The 25822-nt window shown below is 41.1% G+C and overlaps 1 protein-coding gene across 17 annotated transcripts in view; it reads left to right on the plus strand.

Annotated features, from left to right (window-relative positions):
• The window catches only part of LOC128684992 (longitudinals lacking protein, isoforms H/M/V), a 331763-nt gene that overhangs the window by 54732 nt on the left and 251209 nt on the right, over nucleotides 1-25822 (plus strand). Inside the window, exon 6 of one of the 17 annotated variants that reach the window (XM_070104037.1) lies at nucleotides 17981-18116. The exons of the other annotated variants lie outside the window; for them this stretch is intronic. Coding sequence (XP_069960138.1) covers nucleotides 17981-18116 — 136 coding nt within the window. The remainder of the gene's footprint in view (nucleotides 1-17980; nucleotides 18117-25822) is intronic. 17 annotated transcript variants of the gene reach the window in all.

The raw sequence follows: 25822 nt of genomic DNA on the forward strand, positions 1-25822 counted from the left end.
AAATCTAGTGGGAGAAAGCTGGTAAGCTTACATATGAAAGAATGGGTCTATGTGGTCAGTGTGCACAGTATAAAAAAAATCCTGCAGCACACAGTGCATAATGAGAAAAAAAAAACTTTGACCGTTTTTTTGGAATAAAACAGCGACTACACTGTATTTTCGTATGGTATTTATTGTTGTATTCTAGTTTTCCTGGTCTCATTTTATAGAATGGAAGACATATTACAGAAATTGAGATGATTTTGACTGGTTTTACAATGAAAAGTACCTTGAAATTGAGCTCAGATTTGCAGAAATGTTCAATTTTTACCAAAGTTCAAAAGTAAACAAATCATGCCAAGCATCCAATACACATCAACTGGTGAGTCTAATATTCTTTTGCAAGTGCGCCAATATTATTTATACCATTTTTTACACTAATGCAGTAGTCTGCATAACAGTAAATCTTCTATTTTTTGTGAGAATAAAAATTCGAAGTGGAAAACAAAAGAATGTAAGAGGGGCCTTGAGACGTGACTAATGAACAAAGGAAATGTCATTTTAGTGCCAGGAATGTCTTTCTTGTTTATTCTGGACCCTATTCGGAAATTGACATCTTTTGAAATTTGTGTGAAATTGGCAAAATTGCTAAATTCTGACCACTCTACTGGATAGTTGAAATTGGTAAATGGATGGTTTCTTGCACTGATTCGATAGAAAAAAATGTTGTTCTAGCGAAATATTCATGTTTTTTGTTGACTAGTGCAGTGGAATTGGCAGAAAATGGGGCTCAAAGGGGGCAAAATCGCCGATGCATAAACATCGCCGAGACTGCTAACTTTGCGAGAGCATAATTCCGTAAGTTTTCCATCAAATTTCATAATTTTGGTGTCATTATGATCGGGAAAAGATTCTCTGTCTTTTCATAAGAAAAGATTTTTTTTTTCTAAATTTAGCCGACCCTGAGAATGAGTCTCAGAGAGGGCCTGTCGACCCTCAAAGGGTTAAAATGCCGAATTTGAGGTCTATTTTCGTATAGTATTTATGGTTGTATTCTCGTTTTCTTGGTCTCATTTGATAGAATGGAAAACATATTATAGACATAGAGGTGATTTTGATTGGTTTTACTATGAAAAGAACCTTGAAATGGAGCTCAAAGTAGGGGAAGTGTTTGATTTTTGCCGATGTTCAAAACTAAACAGATGATGTCATTTTCCAATAAATGTCCAAGTAGCCATTCTGATATGCAGTCATGCAGTCATGAATGGGTTGACATTATTTATACAATTATTACAATATTGCAGTAGTCTGCAAAACAGTAAATCTTCTATTTTTTGTTTGAATAATTAAAAATAGAAAGAAAGAGTACTATCAGAGGGGTCTGGAGACATGACTGATGAACAAAGAAAATGTTATTTTAGAGCCAGGAATGTCTGCATTGTTCATTCTGGACCCTATTTTGAAATTGTCATATTTTTTTATTTTCGTGAAATTGGCCAAATTGCCAATTTCTGACCACGTTATTGGGTAGTTGAAATCAGTAAATGGGCAGTTTCTTGTACTTAATCGATAGAAAAAATGGAGTTCTAAAGAAATATCTATCAGTTTTGTCGACTGGAACAAAATAATTAGCCAAAAATAGTTCTCATAGTTGGCGAAATTGTCGATTTGTAAATATCGCCGAGGTTGCTAACTTTGCGAGAGCATAATTCCGTCAGTTTTCCATCAAATTTCATTCTTTTGGTGTCATTACAATCGGGAAAAGATTCTTTATCATTTCATAAGAATTTTTTTTTATTTATTTATTTATTTATTTATTTTTTTTTTTTTTTTTGAAATTTTGCGACACCAGGAGACACCTCAAGATTTGGGGTTGTGACAGTCAAGGGGTTAAAGGTCATACAAGACCTGGGGAATGGAGAGTAATCAGGATTAATCTGAGGAAAGGGAGGATAGCCCTAAATCATTGGATCAAAATCCTCTCAGCATTTAGGAAATTTTTCTGAGATACTCAGTTTTCATCTTCAGAAATTCTTGGGAAGCCTGAAGAATGTTAAATTTGACTTTACCCTTTCAGGGTCGCCAGGCCCTCTCCGAGACTTGTTCTTCGGGTTGCCAAATTTAAAAAAAAAAAAATATTTTCTTATGGAAAGATAGAGAATCTTTTCCCGATCATAATGACACCAAAAGTATGAAATTTGGTGGAAAACTTACGGAATTATGCTCTCGCGAAGTTAGCGGTCTCGATGATGTTTACGCATCGGTGATTTTGCCCACTTTGAGCCCTACTTTCAGCCAATTCCAGTGTACTAGTCAACAAAAATCATAACTATTTCGCTAGAACTCCATTTTTTCTATCGAATGAGTACAAGAAACCACCCATTTACCGATTTCAACTATCCAATAAAGTGGTCAGAATTTAGCAATTTTGCCAATTTCACACAAATTTTTGATCAAAAGATGCCAATTTCCAGATAGGGTCCAGAATGAACAATGCACACATTCCTGGCTCTAAAATAACATTTCCTCTGTTCATTAGTCATGTCCCCAGGCCCCTCTTACATTCTTTTGCTTTCCACTTTGAATTTTTCTTCTCACGAAAAATAGAAGATTTACTGTTATGCAGACTACTGTACTAGTGTAGAAATGGTATAAATAATATAAGCACACTTGTGAAAGAATATTAGACTCAGCAGTTGACATGTATTTGACGCATAGCATGATTTGTTTACTTTTGAACTTTGGTAAAAATCGAACGTTTCTGCTACTTTGTGCTCAATTTCAAGGTACTTTTCGTTGTAAAACCAGACAAAATCATCTCAATTTCTGTAATATGTCTTCCATTCTATAAAATGAGACCAGGAAAACTAGAATACAACAATAAATACCATACGAAAATACAGTGCAAAGTTGCTGTTTTAATCCAAAAACACGGTCAAAGTTTTTTTTCTCGTTTCGCACTGTGTGCTGCAGGATTTTTTTTATACTGTGCACACTGACACATAGACCCATTCTTTCATGTGTAAGCCTACCAGCTTTCTCTCGCTAGATTTGAGGGCGCTAGAATTTAGGCATACTACTAGTACGTCAAAAACCCTGGTGCGTAAGCCGTACTAGTACGTCCGAAACCCTGAAAGGGTTAATATGAGACTGATTACTATACCCAGCAACACAGCAGGCAGTAACTATTGCAGAGGCTTAGAAAGATGAGAGAAGTCTTGCATATATGTGAGATATGTGTATGTGGATACCAATGCAGTTTGACATCCAGTGTGGCCAACAAGATGAGAATTGACTTTCTGGCCACAAATATGATTATAATTTTATCCTTCAATTTCTTAAATGAAGGAAATAAAGCCAAGTTCTGTACAGGAAAAGTTTTTAACAGAGGTGCCATTTGCATTCTGCCTCAACAATCTAATTATATATAAAAAAAAAACTACAAAGAATCAAGGACAATAAAAGGTGGTCACTAAATACCAAGTTCCAGAGTTTGCTAGTAGAAGAGGACACAGAGGCAGTGGCTTGGAAACCCAAACCACTTGGTTGAGATATTAAAAGGGAGAAGCATTCAAAAAGGAATTAAAATAGCTTCTTCTGGATGCTGACAAGAAAAACGTCGTTAGAACTAGAAAAGATAACTTCACGGGTGTTTTAAAAAATGTAAAGAGTTAATGTACCTCCATTATAAATTTTTTGGGACTCGCTAAAAGTAAGTACTGTATGACCCTGGTAGGTTTAGTGCTTCCTTTTGATTATAATAATAGTAAAAGTAAGTAAAGTAGCAAACAAACAGAAAATGGTACACATTGTGCCAATACTTAATTTAAAAAGGTAGTAAATGATGTAATTAAATGAGCAATTAAAGAAGGGTGCATAAAGCATTTGGAGAGTAAAAACATGTTAATTGTCAAATAATTCAGTTTGCTATCAGCAATATCCTTTGCATCAACTCTATTTAGCAATTACAACAGTTGCAGAAATTATTCAAGAAAGAAATGGATAGATTGCATTTACTTAGGTTTCATGAAAGGAATCTATGGAATTCCCCATGAAATATCAATGTGGACACTACAAAACATAAATTTCTCATGCAGTACATGAGAAATTTTCTACCTTGGCGGAAGATGGCCAGCAAATAAAAAAAAAAAATTAAACAGTGACAGTTCTTGAAGTGAACATATTCATTACTCAAATATCTCCATCTACTGTTCTTGAAAATTAGTATATGAGACACACAGTTTTATTTCTTTGCGTTGGTTACAATGCGTGACTGCATATAAAGCGTGTTGATGGGTACAAAGAAAGCCACTAGCATGCCGGGGCATTTCAGGCAGACTAATCCTAATTCTTACACACTACTAAATACTAGAAAGAGTGGTAAATTTTAATTATGTATACATTATTTTCCTTATTACAACATTGAGGTAGCTAATGGTTTACAGTAATCAAATTTATAGTTGAGATGAAGTACACCTACCATCCGACTTACGACCAAGCTTGGTTCCGACCAACCGGTCGTAAGTCAAAATGGACGTAAGTCAAACCTTTGAAAATTGCCGACATACTGGGTAGGGCATAATGTCAAATTTTTCCTATATAAATTACCTACATAGTACTGTAATGTAATGTACAATCATTATTTCATTCTTTTTACCATAATTTACTTCTATTGTTATATTTTAATTATTTATTTACTGTATATAATGTATACATGGTAGTGAACTGTATTGTAAATTTTACATCGCATACAGTATCATATGTTACTGTTATCTTTATGTATTGTTGACACAGTGGAATGGGAGAACACCACTGGTAGTGTCATTCTGCCAGAAAAAAAATGTGTAATACGTAACTGGCTGGCTGGCCGGGTGGGTGGGAGGCCGGGTGGGTGATTGGCTGACTGAATGTGGCTGTCTCTGGCTCTCTCTCTGGCTCTCTCTCTGGCTCTCTCTCTCTCTCTCTCTCTCTCTCTCTCTCTCTCTCTCTCTCTCTCTCTCTCTCTCTCTCTCTCTCTGGCTCTCTCTGGCTCTCTCTCTCTGGCTCTCTCTCTCTGGCTCTCTCTCTCTGTCTCTCTCTCTCTGGCTCTCTCTCTCTGGCTCTCTCTCTCTGGCTCTCTCTCTCTGGCTCTCTCTCTCTGGCTCTCTCTCTCTCTCTCTCTCTCTCTCTCTCTCTCTCTCTCTCTCTCTCTCTCTCTCTCTCTCTCTCTCTCTCTCTCTCTCTCTCTCTCTCTCTCTCTCTCTCTCTCTCTCTCTCTCTCTCTCTCTCTCTCTCAGGTACATGTAAGTAAAGTTATCATACATAGTATAAATTACCTAGGATAACCCAAATAATCCAGACAAAGTGCTATACAGTGGATCTGTGCTCCAGTGCTCTAAATTAATAATAATAATAATAATAATTATTATTATTATTATTATTACAATAATACGTATATACTAATAATATTATTATTATTATTAAACTATAATATAATAATCGTGTCCACTCATTACTTACCTTAAAATATCTGTAGTCTTCATGTAGAGTGAGAGGTGAGTAAACAATATTAAATGAATAAACGAATGAGTGTGTAGAAGGTTGGCGAGTTATGTAAACAAACGTTGTTGTTGTTACCAGCCCGGATACGAATGGTTCCTGTTCACTCTGTCAAGCCAATCAGAAAAACATCTCATATTTGTTCATTTATATGTTTATATGTTATGTAGCATATTTATTATATAATTTTGAAAAAGAAATCATAGATGGATTAAGCAAAATGTCTATATCAATGTTTTATACATATTTAATGCGCCTGAGTGATTATTATTGTGTTATTATTAATATGGCATCTTCAAGACCAATTACACTCTTAATGAGTGGCTCTGAGACAGACAAGTAGACAAAGACAGACACAGGTAGACAGACAATCAGGCAGACAGACAGACACACAGGTAGACAGACAAACACACAGGTAGACAGACAAACACACACACAAGTAGACACACACACAGGTAGACAGAAAGACAGACACACAGGTAGACATAGACACAGGTAGACAGACACACAGGTAGACAGACAGATAAACAGACACACAGAGATACACAGATATATAGGCAGACAGATACAGACAGGTTTATGTGCAACAGTGAAAACAAATAGAGAGTTCAAGAGTAAGAGCCTTTCTTGCCACAATCTCCAGTGCAAGATTCAGACTTCATCTTAGGGGCCATGGTGAAATTTACTGTCCAGTTAGTACAGTTAATATAGTATGATGCTGCTGATAGGACAGGGTTACTCAAACTGAGGCTGCCTGCATGACGCATTGCCGCCGCGAGTATTGTCAAATATTGTACAGTGGTGTGCATCAGCTGGCCCAGCCCAGCTGCCAGATGCACGGTCGTAAGTCCAGTGGACGTATGTTGAGCAGGTCGTAAGTTGGATGGTAGGTGTACATGTATAAAAAATAACAGTATTACAATTTAGCACACATTACAATAATGAAATAGAAACAGTTTTAAGTTTGAAATAATGTTTAATTGAACAATCGTAAATTATTTGGGATTTTTTGAGTTGCTGGTTAGGTGATTAACACTTAATAACCCTTTCAGGGTCCAAGGCCCAAATCTGGAGTCACGCACCAGTGTCCAAGAATTTTCAAAAAAAAAATTTGTTATTTTTTCTTATGAAATCGTAGAGAATCTTTTTGTGAAGGTAATAAAACAAAAAGTACGAAATTTGGTGGAAAATTGACGAAATTATGCTCTCGCGAATTTTGTTGTGTCAGCGATATTTACGAATCGGCGATTTTGCCGACTTTGACTCCGATTTTAGGCCAATTACATTATTCCAGTCAACCAAATTCTTAGCTATTTCACTAGTAATACTTCTATTCTATCGATTGAGCACAAGAAATCGCTAAGTCAACTGTTTCAACTACAAAATAAAGTGATCGGAAATTGTTAATTTGGCCAATTTAACACAAAGTTCAAAATATTCCAATTTCAAAATAGGGTCCAGAATGAACAATGTAGGCATTCCTGGCACTAAACTAACATTTCCTCTGTTCATTAGTTATGTTTTGAGGCTTTACAAATAAATTCCATTTTGATTTTTATTCATATAATGAATTTTTATTCACCCCAAAAAAATAGAAGATTTACTCTTATGCAATACTGTAATAATTGTATAAATATCATCACCATATTTGTGAATGTATATTAGACCCACCAGCTGATGTGTATTAGGCGTGTGAGGTCGTTTGTTTACTCTTGAATATCGCAAAAATTTAACATTTCTGCTACTTTGAGCTCAGTTTCAAGCCATTTCCAGTGCTAAAACCAATCAAAATCATCTCTATTTCTGTAATATGTCTTACATTCTATCAAATGAGACCAGAAATCGCAAATACAACTATAAAAACATACGAAAAACACTGCAAAGTTGCTGTTTTAATCGAAAAATCATGATTTCATTTTTTTTCTCTCATTATACACAGTGTGCTGCAGGATCTGTTTTATGTGGTGCACACATACCACATAGATGTATTCTCTCATATCTAGGCCCAAATGTACCACTCACAGTTTATCAGAGTGAGCTGAGCTCATGGCGTAGATCTACGGTTTGGACCCTGAACGTAAAGCCGTAGATCTACGGGACGGACCCTGAAAGGGTTAAACGGTCCATATATATATGTACTCTTGCGCAGTGCCCCAAATATTTAAAAAAAAAAAAGAGAGAGAAAAAGATCACTTACAGAGATATGAGGCCAAGAAGTTGGCACTGGATGCTCAGGTGACATCAACATCGAGTCCTGCTGCCTGCAAAAGTGTTGCCGATATACCTATTTTTCTATTTTTCATATTATTTTATATACAGTGGTCCCTCGTTTTTCGTAATTAATCCGTTCCTGGAGCCGTTACTATAAACGAAATTTACGATTTGCAAATCAATTTTCCCCATAAGAAATAATGTAAATACAATTAATCCGTTCCTGACACCCAGAAGTATTAAAACAAAAAAATTTTTTACTTGAAATATACATGTAGTACATAAACAATACAATGGGAAATGATGAATGAAACATTAACAGCGTAACACTTACCTTTATTGGCGATTCTTCTTAGTGTATGGGAGACTGGAGGAGGAGGAGAGTGGATTGTTTATAGTTTGGAAGAGGAATCCCCTTCCAGCAACACCTCAGGTACCAATTGCTTCTCTGGGGTTGCTTCTCTTCTCTGTTTCTTAATGCCACTAGGACCACCTTGAGAGTCGCTCTAGTCCTGTCTTAAAGTAACTGTGGAGAGAGCTCTGTTTCTGCGTCTCTTTAACACTTCCTAAAATGGCCCAAGACTTTGTCACTGTACATATTCTCACCTTCTTTACCACAGGCTTGGCTAGGAGCTTTCTTTGGAGCCATGGTAGCTTATTTAGTCTCAAGCACTAAAATGAGTGGAATATTATGAAATACATGTATTTAGTAGGAGCACTTGAGGACCTTCACTCACTGGTAAACAATGCCAGACTGGCTGGGTAGGAGGCTGCCCGACTCACACCGTGCATCGTGTCCCGGACGAACTACTATTTGCGAGCCAACCTTGGCGAGTCCATGTTTATCTGAAATACCCTATGATTGGTGAAATTTCGATTGCGAGAACTACAGCGAGGGACCACTGTAATTTTTATGCTCCTGATAATTACAATTTATAGTAGTTCTTGTCATTTCATAACCATTCTATGTTCTGACACTAGTATTAGGTACTGAAGTTGTACTCAAATTGTCACTAAACACATTGACAGGTGGACATTTACACCTGCCTTGCCATTCACTATTGTCTTGGAATATATCAAGTATTTATATGTCCCAGCATATATTTTGGATATGTGGAGTATATAATAGGAGGAGGAGGAGGAGGAGGGGAGGAGGAGGGAGGAGAGGAGGAGGAGGAGGAGGGAGGAGGAGGAGGGAGGAGGAGAGGGAGGAGGAGGAGGATGGGGAAGGAGGAGGAGGGGAGGAGGAGGAGGAGGGAGGAGGAGGAGTAAGGAGAAGGAGGAGGAGGAAGGAGGAGTAAGGAGGAGGAGGAGAAGGAGGAGAGGGAGAAGGAGAAGGAGAAGGAGAGGAGGGAGGAGAAGGAGGAGGAGGGGAGGGAGGAGAAGGAGGAGGAGGAGGAGGGAGGAGGGAGGAGAGATGGAGATGATATATAATAATAGGTAATAACTAGTTCCCTTAGAAGCATGAAAAATAAAGTCCACTCTGACAGTGACATGATAAGATGAGATAACATTTGATAAGAGCTGACCTTTGATGAGCATACGGGAGGGTGCAGTGATAAGACTTGATAAGAAAAGATTAGAGGTGACATTTGATGAGCATTTGATAAGCATCAGCCCTGTCTTTGTTTTTGCTGATACACAAACATGTCTGTCTGTCTATTTGTCTATCAAGCTCCCTGTCTATCCGTCTAGCTCTCTGTCTCAGAGAGCCAAGATGTGCATCAGTTTACTCACAACTTCAAGCAGGTATAGCACTTTGTCTGGATTTTTGGGTTATCTGGTAATTACACTATGTATCTTGTATTATGTGCCTGTGAGACAGAGATAGACAGAGACAGATTGAAAGAGATAGAGACAGATAGACAAAGACAGATAGAGACAGAGACAGGCAGAGATGCAGAGATAGACAGAGATCGACAGACCTGAACTTGGGTTACTTACCTTCTCTTAAAGAGAGTGTTAATATGACATTACATCTGAATCTTTGGTGTTTGCAGCACTGTTTGCTCTAGCTGCACTCAGTTTAACTGGCACTCCCACAAGTACTAAGTGGTCCCAGATTTTTTTAATATGTGCACATGAGTGTTAAGACCATTCTATGCTGACCAGGCATCTCAGGCATCGTTGCCAAATTTGGAAGGAAAATTAAACGTATATATATCGTTTGGGCTCTGGTAATGAATTTATATATGCGTTTGGACGTTTAGAGTTAAGTACATATAGTGGTGTATGGTTAATTTTGAGATTAGATGATATCTGATAGAGCCTAAATTGATTTGCAGGCAGGAACTTTTGATATTCTGAAAGGAATTCCAGATCTTGAACCACTCTGTGCATAAGGTGAGAGGACTACGAGGTGTCCTTTAACCCTTTCAGAGTTTGACTACCAAATGCGCTTCGTGTCAAGTTTTGACATACTAAATGCATAAATTCTAGCGCCTGCAAATCTCATGGGAAAAGGCTGGAGGCTAGATGTAGAAGAATGGGTCTGGTGGGTTGTTGCAGTAGAAAAATCAGGACCCAGTGGCGCATTGTGGGAGCGTCATTAGTACACCTTGTCCACCATGCCTCGTGAGAAGCTCACTCCTCGGTGAATTAGGACACTTTGTTACCAGTGACAGTTCTAATACAAATGAAGTGCCAGTGAAGATGAGTTTCAAGGTTTTGGTGAGGTTTTGACCGAAACTAATGACCATAATATCGGTAATAGTGAGGAAAACCCAGACGACCCTCAGCCTTCCACCTCTGGTGCTGGGCTGTCTTGTTCATGCTCAGTTGTACCAGAATCAAAGAGGAAACTTGTATTTTCCCAAATCCCAGACTCAGATGTGAACATTTGTGATGATAGTGATAGTGATTATGAACTACAAGCTCTTCAAACTAGTTCTAGTAGTGATAGTGAAGTGCAATATTCCCCAGTGAAGCGTCAGTATATACGACGATATATGCACTCTGGTAGTGTGCCATATGCTATTCAAGGGAAGGAGTGCATCTCGAGTACATCCGTGGCTGTACAGCAGGAACTGACAGTGAAAATGGCAGTGATATGTTTGCAATTGGGATGGAAAATGTGCATAGTGGTGGTAGTGGTGCAGCGGTGAGGCACCAGCAGTGGCATACTGCTGCCGCTGCTGCCTCAGCTGATCTACAACAAAGGCCACCATCCCCCCCACCCCACCACACAGCCTCCACAACCACAACCTCCACAACCACAACCTCTACAACCACAACCTCCACAACCACACCTCACAACCACAGACCTTCTCAGCCACAACCACCTGTCATTGTCCAGTACCCACCAGCAGACTGCACCTGGGATTGTTCCAAATCCCACCGGTTTGATGACAGCCAAAGTGGAATACTGCCATGTTGTACACTGGAAACAATGCCACTGAACTGGAATGTTTCAGTTATTCTTTGTGAACCCCTGATGGAAAGTATTGTCATGGAAAGCAACACATACTCGAGTACACCATGGCAAACACTAATACTTTCACCAAAATCGCGTCTACACCAGTGAAGGAGACAACTGTGGCTGAAATGTATCTTTTCTTTGCCACAATAATGTATGTCACATGTGTATAAGCACAGTGTGAAATCATACTGGTCAACAGACCCCCTGATTCAACCCAGGTTTGTGATATAATGGTGAACGATTTTCTGCTTTCTTCATTCTCGAAAACCGGGCCTGAAAAACGAAGGTTATAAAGATTGGGATGTGTTTGTTCTAAAACAGAAATTAATGTATTTTTATCCCTTCAGGAAGCTTTAATTGTGGTCTTTGATTCTTTTCAAGGAAGATTTTAAACAGTACATACAAGAAGAAAAAATTTTGGTATAAAGTTGTTTTTTTTGTGATTGTTGTGGTCGGGTATTGGATATTTTGTGTACCGGGAAATTTTCATTAAAACCCGGGGAATTTTTGGGGGCATTCTATTGGTTAAAACAATGATAAAACCCATACCTTGGAAGGGGCATATATTATTTTGTAAAAACCCCCACTCATGATTTTCAGTAAACATGACGGGTTGGGGGAACGTGCACAAATCAGAAACATATCGGTTTGGGCGGCACTCATAGAGGTTCAGGCGTTTGCTGCCAACATCATATTTTGGTGGCATGACAAAAATTTCCCACTGTTGTCACGAACCCCTTGAAAAGCGACAGTGGCAGGCGAAAGAAGCTGCCCATTCAAAAACCTGCGTTGGATACCCCCTCTATGCACATGGACAAATTTGACATAAAATTTGGGTTTTATTTGTTACAAAGTTTTTTTAAATAAAACTTTTTTCCATCTTCGGGACTTTTCCAGCCATAATTTATAAGAGATGCCCAGAAACAAACCCCATCGGCAAATTCTGTTTCCCTGTCACCCCGACAAATATTAAGTCCCAAAGGAACAACACCTAAAGACCCCCAAATTTTAAACAACTTTCTTTGAACATTTTACCCTTCTGGGTCTATGCCAAAAAAAGGCTCAAAAGAGGTGGGGTTTGCACAAAAAAAACCCCCAAAACAATGCAGAAACCTGTTTTGTAGGTTAAAACCCCTTAAAAAAAACCCAAAACAGTGTTTATGCCTTGTGTAGTGAAAAAAAAAACCCAAAAATTGATCATTTGGTCTCACCAAAAAAGGGTTGGGAAAAGAAAAATTTAAAAAAAATAAAAAAAATAGTACTAAATCAAAAAAAAAGAATACGGTTAGGGCGTCTGATTTCCCAAATGATGCATTTTCTTCAACTTCATGCCTCCATATCTCTAAGTTTGATGGTTAAAAAATTTTTTTGGGTTTTGTTCGAAAAAAAAAAAATTTTCTGAAAAAATTTTTATTTTTGAAATTTAAAAACCAAAAAGTCTTGACGGGGACCCTTTAAAAGGGTTAAAAATCTTGATATAGTGTTTTTTTAAAAAAGTTTGGGTTATCCAAAAAATTAAGGTTTCCTTTTCCTGTTCTATTCAGTTTTGGATTTAGTTTTTCAATTGCACATAAAAGCTTGCTCTATGCAGAGCAGCTCAATAAGAGTTTACTGTAAAAGTAAACTTTTGACAAAGGATTTCTGAAATAACTGACAGAATCCACTGGTATACTGTACTTGTACCTCATTTATTTTCAGCGTTTAATGCGTATTGGCAAATTGTGCAACCAGTGCTCTATGTATATACAGACACTCAGAACTCCCCCTCCTTCCATTAGACTGTTATTAGGTTTTACTGTTGGGGTTCTTTCAGTAGGTAAGTACTAGCTAGTAAAAATAGGCAGTTCTTCTGTCACATGCTCAGTAGGTGGAGGTGAAGCCTCCCACATTTTTGTGCTGAGTCATAAGGGTTTAGAGCTAACATGAACATATAATTTCAGTAGGTGAGTCACCAGAACATTTCTGACAATGCCAAATTTCTGCATTTCTTAAACATATTTTAGAATCTGTGTCTTGTAGTCGGTGTTATTAATGTTTTATTAAAACATGTCACATTAAGATTGTTCTAGAAAGTGTTTTGGTTGTGGAAGGTCAAGCATGTACTCTCTTATATCTTTTAAAAATATAACTCATGTTTATTTAATTATATCGTACTCTGTGTGTGTATTGCATATGCAGATCTCTCTTTTCCCTTTATCTTTTCTTCACATTCATTTATCTTATTCTCTCTCATTGCTCTCACTGTTGCTCTCATTTCTCTTTATTCATTTCTCATTTACTTTGCTAATTTCTCTTGCATTTCTGCATCATTTCTCTCTCACTTCTACCATTTCCCTCATTTCTCACTTTATCTTTTCTCTATCACTTCTCTGACATTATCTCCTATATCTGTCTTCTGTCTCTCCTCCCCTCTCTCCTCTCCCCTCTCTCCTCTCCCCTCTTCCCCTCTCCTCCTCCCTCTCTCTCCCTCTCCCTCTCTCTCCTCTCTCCCTCTCTCTCCTCTCCCTCTCTCTCCTCTCCCCTCTCTCTTCTCTCCCCCTCTCCTCTCTCCTCTCCCCTCTCTCTTCTCCCTTCTCCCTTCTCTTTCTCTCCCCTTTCTCTTTCTCCTCTCCCCTCTCTTTCTCTCCCCTCTCTCTCTCCTCTCCCCTCTCTCTCTCTCCTCTCCCCTCTCTCCTCTCCCTCTCTCCTCTCCCCTCTCTCTCTCCTCTCCCTCTCTCCTCTCCCCTCTCCCCCTCTCCCCTCTCTCTCCTCTCCCCCTCTCTCTCCTCTCTCCCTCTCTCTCCTCTCTCTCTCCTCTCTTCTCTCTCCTCTGCCCTCTCTCTTTCCTTTTTTTTTTTTGGGTTTGACAAGGTTGGTTAAGGATCCCAAGCTATTTACAGGTTAGGATTCCTAACTTGACAAGCTAAAAGCTTTACCTACATCAGCTCATTTGAAACATTTTGTTATGAGACATACAAGTGGGCACAGGATGAAGTTGAGCTATCTGTAGGCCATTTCATCTGATCAACTGACTTTATCTTGTTGACATCATAATGCTGTACGAATGTGTTCCAGACTCGAGTCATCCTGGGGATGAATGAGCTCAGATGAAGTGATGTTCTGGAGAAGGGTACAGCCAGAGTGAAGTTGCTGCTTTCTGCCCATCTTGTGGCATAGAAACTTGCTTCACGCTGTCCCCTCTCTCCTCTCCCCTCTCCTCTCTCCCCTCTCCTCTCCCCTCTCCTCTCCCCTCTGTCCTCTCATCTCCCCTCTCTCCTCTCCCCTCTCTCCTCTCCCCTCTCTCCTCTCCCCTCTCCTCTCTCCCCTCTCCTCTCTCCCCTCTCCTCTCTCCCCTCTCCTCCTCTTCTCTCTCTCTCTCCTCCTCCCTCCTCCTCTCTCTCTCTCCTCTCTCCTCTCACTCTCTTCTCTCTCCTCTCCTCTCTCTCTTCTCCTCTCCTCTCTCCTCTCCCTCTCTTTCTCTCTCCCTCTCTCTCCTCTCTCCCTCTCTTGTCTTCTCTCCTCTTCTTTCTCTCTCTCTCCTCCTCTCTCTTCTCTCCTCTCCTCTCCTCTTGTCTCTTCCTCTCCTCTCTTGTCTCTCCTCTCTCTCTCTCTCTCTCTCTCTCTCTCTCTCTCTCTACTCTCTCTCTCCACTCTACTCTATCTCTCTCTCTCTCTCTCTCTCTCTCTCTCCTCTCTCTCTCTCCTCTCTCTCTCTCTCTCTCTCTCTCTCTCTCTCTCCTCTCTCTCTCTCTCTTCTCTCCTCTTCTCTCTCCCTCTCTCTCTCTCCTCTTCTCTCTCTTTCTCTCTCCTCTTCTCTCCTCTTCTCTCTCTCTCCTCTTCTCTCTCCTCTACTCTCTCTCTCTCTTCTCTCTCTCTCCTCTTCTCTCTCTCTCCTCTCTCTCTCTCTCCTCTCTCTCTCTCTCTCTCTCCTCTCTCTCTCTCTCTCTCTCTCTCTCTCTCTCTCTCTCTCCTCTTCTCTCTCCTCTTCTCTCTCCTCTTCTCTCTCTCCTCTTCTCTCTCTCCTCTTCTCTCTCTCCTCTTCTCTCTCTCCTCTTCTCTCTCTCCTCTTCTCTCTCTCCTCTTCTCTCTCTCCTCTTCTCTCTCTCCTCTTCTCTCTCTCCTCTTCTCTCTCCCCTTCTCTCTCTCCTCTCTCTCTCTTCTCCCTCCTCTTCTCTCTCTCTCCTCTTCTCTCTCTCCTCTTCTCTCTCTCCTCTTCTCTCTCTCCTCTTCTCTCTCTCCTCTTCTCTCTCTCCTCTCTCTCCTCTCTCCCCTCTTCTCTCTCCTCTTCTCTCTTCTCTCTTCTCTCTCCTCTTCTCTCTTCTCTCTTCTCTCTCATCTTCTCTTCTCTCTCTTCCTCTCTCTCATCTTCTCTCTCTCTCTCTTCCTCTCTTCTCTCTCTTCTCTCTCTCTTCCTCTCTCTCCTCTCTCTCTTCTCTCTCTCTTCTCTCTCTTTCTCTCTCTTCTCCTCTCTTCTCTCTCTCTTCTCTCTTCTCTCTCTCTCTCTCTTCTCTCTCTTCTTTCTCTCTCTTCTCTCGCTTCTCTCTCTTCTCTCTCTTCTCTCTCTCTTCTCTCTCTTCTCTCTCTTCTCTCTCTTCTCTCTCTTCTCTCTCTTCTCTCTCTTCTCTCTCTTCTCTCTCTCTCTCTCTCTCTCTCTCTCTCTCTCTCTCTCTCTCTCTCTCTCTCTCTCTCCCTCCCCCTCCCCCTCCATCTCTCTCTTACACAGGGTTTTACAAGGTTACGTTAAGGTTCCTAACTTCATTTACAAGCTAAGAGCTGATATCTACATCAGCTCATTTTATAGACTTTTTATTGCGATGAGACATACAGATAGGGAAGAAGGTGAATTTGGAGCCATCTCTGGGCCAGCAATTTCATTTGGTCAACTGACTTTATATGTACATAGTTTATTTCATTACGCTATACTAATTTGTTCCAGGCTCGAGTCATTCTAGGAATAAATGATGTCAGGTGAAGTGATGATCTGGAAGGGTACTGTCAGAGTGAAGTTGCTGCTTGCTGCCCATCTTGTTGTGTGGAAGCTCACTTCTTGATGTCCTCAGGGTGGAGTCAAGTGTGGTGTACCTTGAAAATATTGGCCTTGTATATAACAGTAAGGCCACCCATTCCCCTCTTGTGTTGAAGGTTCTGCTGAAATGACAGATCTGTCCAGGCTTGAGATGAGGTATCTTGCTCTGTTCTCTACTCTGGCAGGTAATCCAAGAAATTGGACTATATTCAAGGTGTGAGCATACTTGTGCCTTTTACAGAATCTTGCAACCTCTGCTGTTAAGAAGATGCAAGATATGTCTAAGTGCTGCAAGCTTCCTGGCTGCTGTATTTGCCAGATTTATGTGGTTCTTCATAGTCAATTTGGAGTCAATATTTCATTCTCTCTCTCTCTCTCTCTCTCTCTCTCTCTCTCTCTCTCTCTCTCTCTCTCTCTCTCTCTCTCTCTCCCCTCTCTCCTCTTCTCTCCTCCTCTCCCTCTCTCTCCTCTCTCTCTCCTCTCTCTCTCTCTCCTCTCTCTCTCTCTCTCTCTCTCTCTCTCTCTCTCTCTCTCTCTCTCTCTCTCCTCTCTCTCTCTCTCTCTCTTCTCCTCCTCTCTCTCCTCTCTCTCTCTCTCCTCTCTCTCTCTCTCTCTCTCCTCTCTCCTCTCCCTTCTCTCTCTCTCTCTCTCTCTCTCTCTCTCTCTCTCTCTCTCTCTCTCTCTCTCTCTTCTCTCTCTCTCTCTCTCTTCTCTCCTCTCCTCTTCTCTCTCCTCTCTCTCTCTCTCCTCTCTCTTCTCCCTCTCCTCTCTTCCTCTTCTTCTCTCTCTCTCTCTCCTCCCTCTCTCTCTCTCTTCTCTCTTCTCCTTTCTCTCTCTCTCTCTCTCTCTCTTCTCTCTCTCTCTCTCTCTCTCTCTCTCTCTCTCTCTCTCTCTCTCTCTCTCTCTCTCTCTCTCTCAGTGCTCTTTCTACCCCTTCTCTCCCCCTTTATTCCTCTTCAGTCTTTTTCTTTCCCTCTCCCTCCCCTGTCTCTTCCTTTCTTTCTCCCTTTATTTCTTTTTAAATTCTCTTACTCTCTCATTTCTTTTTTTCTTCCCCCTCTTTTTTTCTTTCTGATATGCAGTCTGCCTGACCCACTCACTGAATTTGTGGAATTTTCTCCTTGGGTCATCTGGAGACAATCCTCCTGTAACCCTGGTCAGGTATCTTCCAAAAGGTCTTGCCCTTCTGTTGCTCCTTCTCCAGTCAATCCTGTAGCCTCCTCTGAGGTGACAGGTGCACTAGAAGTAGTAGGCTTAAGTTTTTTCACCCTAGAGCTCTGCAGTGCATGCTGAACAAGTCTCAAGTGTGACTACTAGTGTAGCTACTAGTGATATGTTGACCTGAGTTCTAAGATATGTTGGCTGCATGTCTCCAGCTGATGCAGGAACAGCTGGGATGCTCTGAGGGTTGATATCATCCCAACTACTTTTCTAACACTCATTTATTTTCTTGACATAAGGTAAATCTTTCCAAGAGGAAACCAGACCTCTTCCTGAAGCAAGTGCCACATAAATCAGGTTTCCAGTCACCATCAGCAACTTTCAGGATGACCAAGCAGTTAATACTGGCCTCTGGCCTGACTTTAAGAGTAAAAGAGCTTGAAATCATTTACATGTTTCCTGTACTTACTGCTCCTCTGGACACTTCTGGTTTGCACTGGCCACAGTCATATGTTCCCTCAGTGGCTTTACAGATTAACCTGTGGTTTCCTCTGAGCTTTGCTTACCTTGTTCCTAGGACTTAGGAGCTCTACAATATGGCTCCATGGCATCCTCTGTACATAGATGTCACCTTCATCAGTATCCTTTCTCTCATTGCCATCTTTCAGATATACATCTTTGACTTCCTAAATCACCAGTCCAGCTGTCAGAGGCAAGCAGTTTTGGACCTCATGTTTGCCAGGAGCGTTCATGCTAGAGTGTCTGCTGGCATCTTTTCCCTGGGGTGGAATTGCTTCTGCACAGGTAGGAAGCACTTGTGTGCAGTGCACAATAATATGGCTCTGATGGACTGGGCTCATTGGCTCATGGCTGTAGTATTGGGTACCTAAGGGAACTCTCAACAGTGTCTTGCTGTGTCTGGAAATGAATCTAGTCAATGCAGGGCCAGAAGGATATTTGGCAGCTATTCCTCCTATGTACTGTCAAGAACTGTCATCCTCTTGTTCAGATCCTGTGTTTATCCTTTTTTAGGGGCATGCTATCGGTGTCATGAGGGTATTTTTGGCTCTATGAAGCTTTGTCCCAGGTGCTCACCTGAAGGACCACCATCTCATTCTGGTCAGGATCCATGGGTTTGCTTCATCTGTGCTCACCTAGATGCTCCCTCTTACGAACCAGTCAGGTCATGTCACTTCTTCCACCCTACCCTTTCTTCTCGAGACACTTTTGTGCAGGAGGTTTTGGTCAGCAATTGTGCATCTCTCATGGGAAACCAAATTATTTTGGTAGTCTTCATTGATATCAGCTTACAGGGTCAGGGAAGGGGGGGGGGTCTCTTTGATAAAACCCATTGGCTCATATCCAATGTGGTGGGTGTTTTCCTCCTGGTTCTTTCTCCAGCTTTCACTTGGAAGCCCCTAGTCAGCCTGCTGTGCTCTTCAGTCTAGAGCTCAGGTGCAGAGATTTCCCCTGACTTTAACCTCCTTAGTTTGGTAACTTCATTGTTGACTTCTCCAGCAGCAGCCTCTGCTGTGGCCCATGATCGCTTTTCTTCCATCCAGTAACTCCTCGCTTCTCTATATGCTACTTTTTTTTTTTATCGCATTCTGGGTCTTTCAGCCTACACCTGCAGCCCCCTTCCTTCTCTTCTTGAGTTCTTCAAATTTGGCTGCTGCTTTTCATTACTTCTGTCAAAGCTTCTCATTTTTCAGCTCTGAAACTGACTGCTCTTGTGGAGTATCACAGTCATCCTAACATGGCCTCCATTACTTAGGCTGGAAGTTCTTGTCTTTAAGGAGGCCAGGTTTATGAGCAAGCATTACCATACATCAATACATTGCCAGTACATGTCTGGAGGGGCCTTCCAGGACTTCCTGCACAATTGTGGCATTGTGTGTCCATCACCTTGACTGTCATTGTCCATTTCATGCTTCGTATGTTTTGCTCCTGTATGGCTCTCAGGACACTCCAGATCTATAAGTGTGCTTTGGGCAAGCCATTACATATCAGTTACACCAATGAGGCAATGTTCTTGCTTCATTCATGCCCTTTGAAGTTTGTCCTGAAATGATCCTTTGCTGTGGTTTTCTACTATATTTAGGTATATTCAGCCATCTGCTCAGAGCCAGCACATTGGTGATATACTGTCCAAAAAACTGCTTCCTCCTAGGTGTCATCTTTGGCCTGTTGAGTTAGCATATTTCACATGCTTCAAGGGTTTGAAGGGTTGGTGGCAGTAAGTGATGAGAGCCCTGCTGGTATTTTCTCCCAGCTCCTTCCTCCCACCCTCCCTCCTCCGATATGGATTCTGCCAAGATCACATGCATGCATAACAAGCAATGTATTCCTGTCTACATCATGGTATATGGGATATTTTGGTGGCTCCATCCTCTGCCTGGTGAGGATCTCAGTGCCTTGTCTCTTACTGTTACCAGGCCAGAGAACTTGTCAGACTGTCCTCTTCCTGAACCCAGCCTTTGGTCTCATGGCTAACGCCATGAGTCTATCCTTCGTCCATGCCCATAACACTAGGGGCATGGCAGTTTCTGTGGTCATGGGTGCCCATGTTCCCTTGCCTCTGATTTTTGAAGGAATGCAGTTCATCAGCGGTTATGTTCCTGTCATTACACACACCCTCGTTTTTTCCAATGTTCTCTGGGATTGTGCTCATTTACTTGCCTGTTGCATGTTACAGCTCTTGTGTGTACCTGCAGTGGCAAATTATTTGGCCTTGCAGGATGCTATTCTTGCTTCATTCTGGGGAGGGCTTTGTCTGATATGAAGACCCTCTTAGATATGACATTATTTTTAGATGTCTTAAGAAATCACTCTCTTCTCGCACTCTGATCAAAATTCCTTCTCATGCTCTGATCACAGTTCTTCGTATTGAGTTTTCCACCTTCACTGAGCAGGAGCCTCCTCTGTTTGCAGGTGGGCTCCCAGGGTCTCATTGCAGAGAATTATATTTTGGCCCTAAGAACAGATGTGTTTTTTTATCAAGTACCAGGGTTCTTCTGCATTTCCCTGTCGTGATATTTCCAGTTGCCTTTTAGAGCTGGGCAGGTGTGAATACTCCATCTGGCATCCGTGCACCACAACAGTAGAGCAGTGGTGGGCACGCATGGGCAAAGAAGGCTGAAATGGGCACAATAGCACATGCAAGACAATAGCTGGGTAAGGAGAGGTATAGTAATTATTGGGTAAAGAATACGTTTATCGTCAGTTTCCCCATTTCTTGACAAAGAAACATGTCCTGCCATATTATGTACAGTACAGTAGAACCCCAAATATCAGCTGTAATCTGGTCCAGAAGGTTGGCCAAAATTTGAAGCAGTATTTTCCATAAGAATTAATGTAAATACACCTACCATCCGACTTACGACCGAGTTCGGTTCCGAGAAACCAGTCGTAAGTCGAAATGGACATAAGTCGAACTTTACTACTGAATATCAACATAACATTTTTGTAATGACTTTATTTTATTGTTTTATTTTGGTATTTCATGTTTTGCTTTACTTTTTATGCTGTTAGTACTGTATTTTATACTGTAAGGTTTAGGATAAACACTGTGTACAACACAAACACTTGTTTATTTCCCAGAAATTTGGCGTAAAAAACACGGTCGTAAGTCGAGTCGTCGTAAGTCGGATGGTAGGTGTACAATTAATCCTTCTTTTTAGTAATCTTTACAGGAAAAGGGGTTACTAGCCCATTGTTCCCAGAATTTTAGTTGACTTTTACAACATGCATGGCTTACGGAGGAAAGATTCTTATTCCACTTCCCCATGGATATACAGTGGACCCCCGCATAACGATGGCATCACATAGCGATTTTTCCGCATACCGATTACTTTTATCGCAAAATTTTTGCCGCGCATACCGATTAAAAACCCGCTTACCGATTTTCGTCCGAGACGCGTCCAATGTGCCCTCAGCCAGCCTCACATGTGCCGGCCGTCCCATTGTTTACCAGCCAGCCTCCGCGGTAACATCCAAGCATACACTCGGAATATTTCGTATTATTACAGTGTTTTCGGTGCTGTTTCTGGAAAATAAGTGACCATGGGCCCCAAGAAAGCTTCTAGTGCCAACCCTGTGGTAAAAAGGGTGAGAATTAGTATGGAAATTAAGAAAGATTTTGAAGGGTTTGGGGCTAACCCTGAGAAGCCTATGCCAGTTGTGGAATCCATTGTGCCTACTTCAAAGATTAAGGAAATGTGTGCACAGTGGGTTGAACTGCAAACCTTTATAGATGAAAATCACCCTGACACAGCTGTTGCAAGCCGTGCTGGTGACTATTTCAATGACAATGTTGTGGCCCATTTTAGACAAATCGTAAAGGAACGGGAGGTACAGAGCTCTATGGACAGATTTGTTGTGCGACAGAGGTCCAGTGACTCTCAAGCTGGTCCTAGTGGCATTAAAAGAAGAAGGGAAGTAACCCCGGAAAAGGACTTGCTACCTCAAGTCGTAATGGAAGGGGATTCCCCTTCTAAACAGTAAGAAGATAATGCTCTCCCCTCCTCCCATCCCATCAATCATCACCAGATCTTCAATAAAAGTAAGTGTCATTTAATTGTGCATGCCTTTTTCAGTTTGTGTGTATTAAAATTAACATTTCATGTGGTAAAAAAAAATTTTTTTCATACTTTTGGGCGTCTTGCACGGATTAATTTGATTTCCATTATTTCTTATGGGGAAAATTCATTCGCATAACGATTATTTCGCATAACGATGAGCCCTCTTGCACGGATTAAAATCGTTAACCGGGGGTCCACTGTAAAAGGAAAAATAATAAGAACAAGAACTATTAAGATAAAATCAAAGAAAACTCAGATGAGTGTGTATAAATAAACGTGTACATGTATGTGTAGTGTGACCTAAGTGTAAGTAGAAGTAGCAAGACATACCTGTAATTTTGCATATTCATGAAACAGACAAATGACACCAGCAATCCTACCATCACTTAAAATAATTACAGGCTCTCGTTTTACACTCACTTGGCAGGACTGTAGCTAACTAAGGAACGAATGGATTTGTCAGTTAAAAACAGAGTAGGGGAGTTAGTAGATGGGGAGATGGAGGTATTGGACAGATGGCGGGAATATTCTGAGGAACTTTTAAATGTTGACGAAGAAAGAGAGGCGGTAATTTCATGCACTGGCCAGGGAGGTGTACCATCTTTTAGGAGTGAAGAAGAGCAGGATGTGAGTGTGGGGGAGGTGTGTGAGGCATTACACAGAATGAAAGGGGGTAAAGCAGCTGGAACTGACAGGATTATGACAGAAATGTTAAAAGCAGGGGGGGATAGTGTTGGAGTGGTTGGTATTTTTGTTTAATAAGTGTATGAAAGAGGGGAAGGTACCTAGGGATTGGCAGAGTGCATGTATAATTCCTTTATATAAAGGGAAGGGGGACAAAAGAGATTGTAAAAATTATAGAGAAATAAGTTTACTGAGTATACCCTGAAAAGTGTATGGTAAGGTTATTATTAAAAGAATTTGAGGCAAGACAGAATGTAAGATTGCAGATGAGCAAGGAGGTTTTAGAGTGGGTAGGGGATATATAGATCAAGTGTTTACATTGAAGCATATATGTGAACAGTATTTAGATAAAGGTAGGGAAGTTTTCATTGCATTTATGGATTTACAAAAGGCATATGATAGTGGATAGGGGAGCAGTGTGGCAGATGTTGCAAGTATATGGAATAGGTAGTAAGTTACTAAATGCTGTAAAGAGTTTTTTTTGAGGATAGTGAGGCTCAGGTTAGGGTGTGTAGAAGAGAGGGAGACTACTTCCCAGTAAAAGTAGGTCTTAGACAGGGATGGGTAATGTCACCATGGTTGTTTAATAGGTTTATAGATGGGGTTGTAAAAGAAGTAAATGCTAGGGTGTTCGGAAGAGGGGCGGGATTAAATTATGGGGAATCAAATACAAAATGGGAATTGATAGTTACTTTTTGGTGATGATACTATGCTTATGAGAGATTCTAAAGAAAAGTTGCAAAGGTTAGTGGACGAGTTTGGGAGAGTGTGCAAAGGTTGAAAGTTGAAAGTGAAGATAGAAAAGAGTGAGGTGATGAGGGTATCAAATAATTTAGATAAAGGAAAATTGGATATCAAGTTAGAGAGGAGTATGAAAGAAGTGAATGTATTTTAGAGTTGATGTGTCAGCGGATGGATTTATGAAGGATGAGGTTAACCTTAGAATTGATGAAGGAGAAATGGTGAGTGGTGCATTGAGGTATATGTGGAGACAAAAAAAACATTATCTATGGAGGCAAAGAAGGGAATGTATGAAAGTATAGTGGTACCAACATTCTTATATGGGTGTGAAGCTTGGGTTGTGAATGCAGCAGCGAGGAGGCGGTGGAGATGTCTTGTCTAAGGGCAATGTGTGGTGTAAATATTATGCAGAGAATTTGAAGTGTGGAAATTAGGAGAAGGTGTGGAGTTTAAAGTATTAGTCAGAGGGCTGAAGAGGGGTTGTTGAGATGGTTTGGTCATTTAGAGAGAATGGATCACAGTAGAATGACATGGAGAGTGTATAAATCTGTAGGGGAAGGAAGGCGGGGCAGGGGTCATCCTCAAAAAGGTTGGAGGGAGGGGGTAAAGGAGGTTTTGTGGGACTTTCAGCAAGCATGTGTGAGCGTGTTAGATAGGAGTGAATGGAGACGAATGATATTTGGGATCTGACAAGCTGTTGGAGTGTGAGGAGGGTAATATTTAGTGAAGGGATTCAGGGAAACCGGTTATTTTAATATAGCCGGACTTGAGTCCTGGAAATGGGAAGTACAATGCCTGCACTCTAAAGGAGGGGTTTGGGATATTGGCAGTTTGGAGGGATACGTTGTGTATCTTTATACATATATGCTTCTAAGCTGTTGTGTTCTGAGCACCTCTGCAAAAACAGTGATTATGTGTGAGAGAGGTGAAAGTGTTGAATGATAATGAAAGTACTTTCTTTTAGAGGATTTTCTTTCTTTTTGGGTCACCCTGCCTCGGTAGGAGACGGCCAAGTTGTTAAAAAGAAAAAAAAAATAATACGTTCCAGACACCCAAAAATATTAACAAAAAATACATTTTTTAAAGATTAATTATAGTTTTACATACACAAAACAATGAGAACTAAATAAAATAAATGAGCATTTAAATCACTATTACATACCTTTATTGAAGACTCTTGTTGGCTTATGAAAGCTAGGGCGGAGGAGAGAGGGAGGACTGATTATTGTTTGGAAGAGGAATCCCCCTCCATAAGGACTTCAGGTATCAAAGCATTCTCTGGGGTTACTTCCCTCCCTACCTGCTACACTCCCTGCATGCCTGCTACACTCCCTGTTTCTCTGCTACACTACCTGCATGCCTGCTACACTCCCTGCATACCTGCTACACTCCCTGCATGCCTGCTACACTCCCTGCCTCCCTTCCACACTCCCTGTTTCCCTGCTACACTCCCTTCCTCCCTGCTTCACTCCCTGCCTGCCTGCTACACTTCTTGCCTGCCCATTACACTCCCTGCCTTCCTTCCACACTCCCTCCATGCTACACTCCCTGCCTGCCTGCTACACTCCCTGCCTCCCTTCCATACTCCCTGCCTCCCTGCTACACTCCCTCCCTCCATGCTTCACTGCCTGCCTACTACACTCCCTGCCTCCCTTCCACACTCCGTTTCCCTGCTATACTCTAGGGATGCATCGGATATCCGTATCCGCATCCGCCAAACATCTGCACAATTTCTTACATCCGCATCCCTATTTTTCTAAATGAGATATCCGCTTCCGCAATCAAGATTAAATATATATCCGCATTTGCATCCGCATCTGTGCCAAACAAAGAGGATGTGGCGGATATTATAACCTAAATTACAGAGCTTGCATGTTTATTTCCCCACAGTAGGCCTTCTTTCCCCATACTAGGCAGGTCCTTCACAAATGCAACCCACTAACAGAATAAACGCTACCTAAGCAATAAGAACATAAGAATGGAGCAACACTGCAGAAGGCTTACTGTCCCATACAAGGCAGGTCCTTATCAAAACCACCACTACCCAAAGCTAGTCAAGAGTTCACTCCTGCACCCACAACACCAATCAAGCTCATCCCCTCCCACTCATATATTTGTCCAATCTCTTTAAAGCTACCCAAGGTTCCAACCTCGATCATAATAAGCTTTGATAATTCTATTTACTCATGTGCAGGTCTCATTCAAATACAACTGCTCTCACTCATATATTTATCCAACTTAAATTTGAAATTACCCAAGGTGGGAGAATTGGACCTGCCTCTCATGGGCCAGTAGGCTTGCTGAAGTGTTCCTTCTTTTTTTTGTGTGGAGCGTCAGTCATCTCTACATAACTCCACCTGTTGTGCATTCCTTGAGTGATGGTGAAATTGCTGAAATGGTGTTAAATACATATAAACATGTAATAAATGGTTTGGAAACTGACAGCTTGAAGAATTGAGACACTTATGCAACATATGGGAATCTTTATTGAAGAAATGTTTTGCC

This window comes from Cherax quadricarinatus, chromosome 5 (assembly GCF_038502225.1).
Source record: "Cherax quadricarinatus isolate ZL_2023a chromosome 5, ASM3850222v1, whole genome shotgun sequence".
NCBI lineage: Eukaryota > Metazoa > Arthropoda > Malacostraca > Decapoda > Parastacidae > Cherax > Cherax quadricarinatus.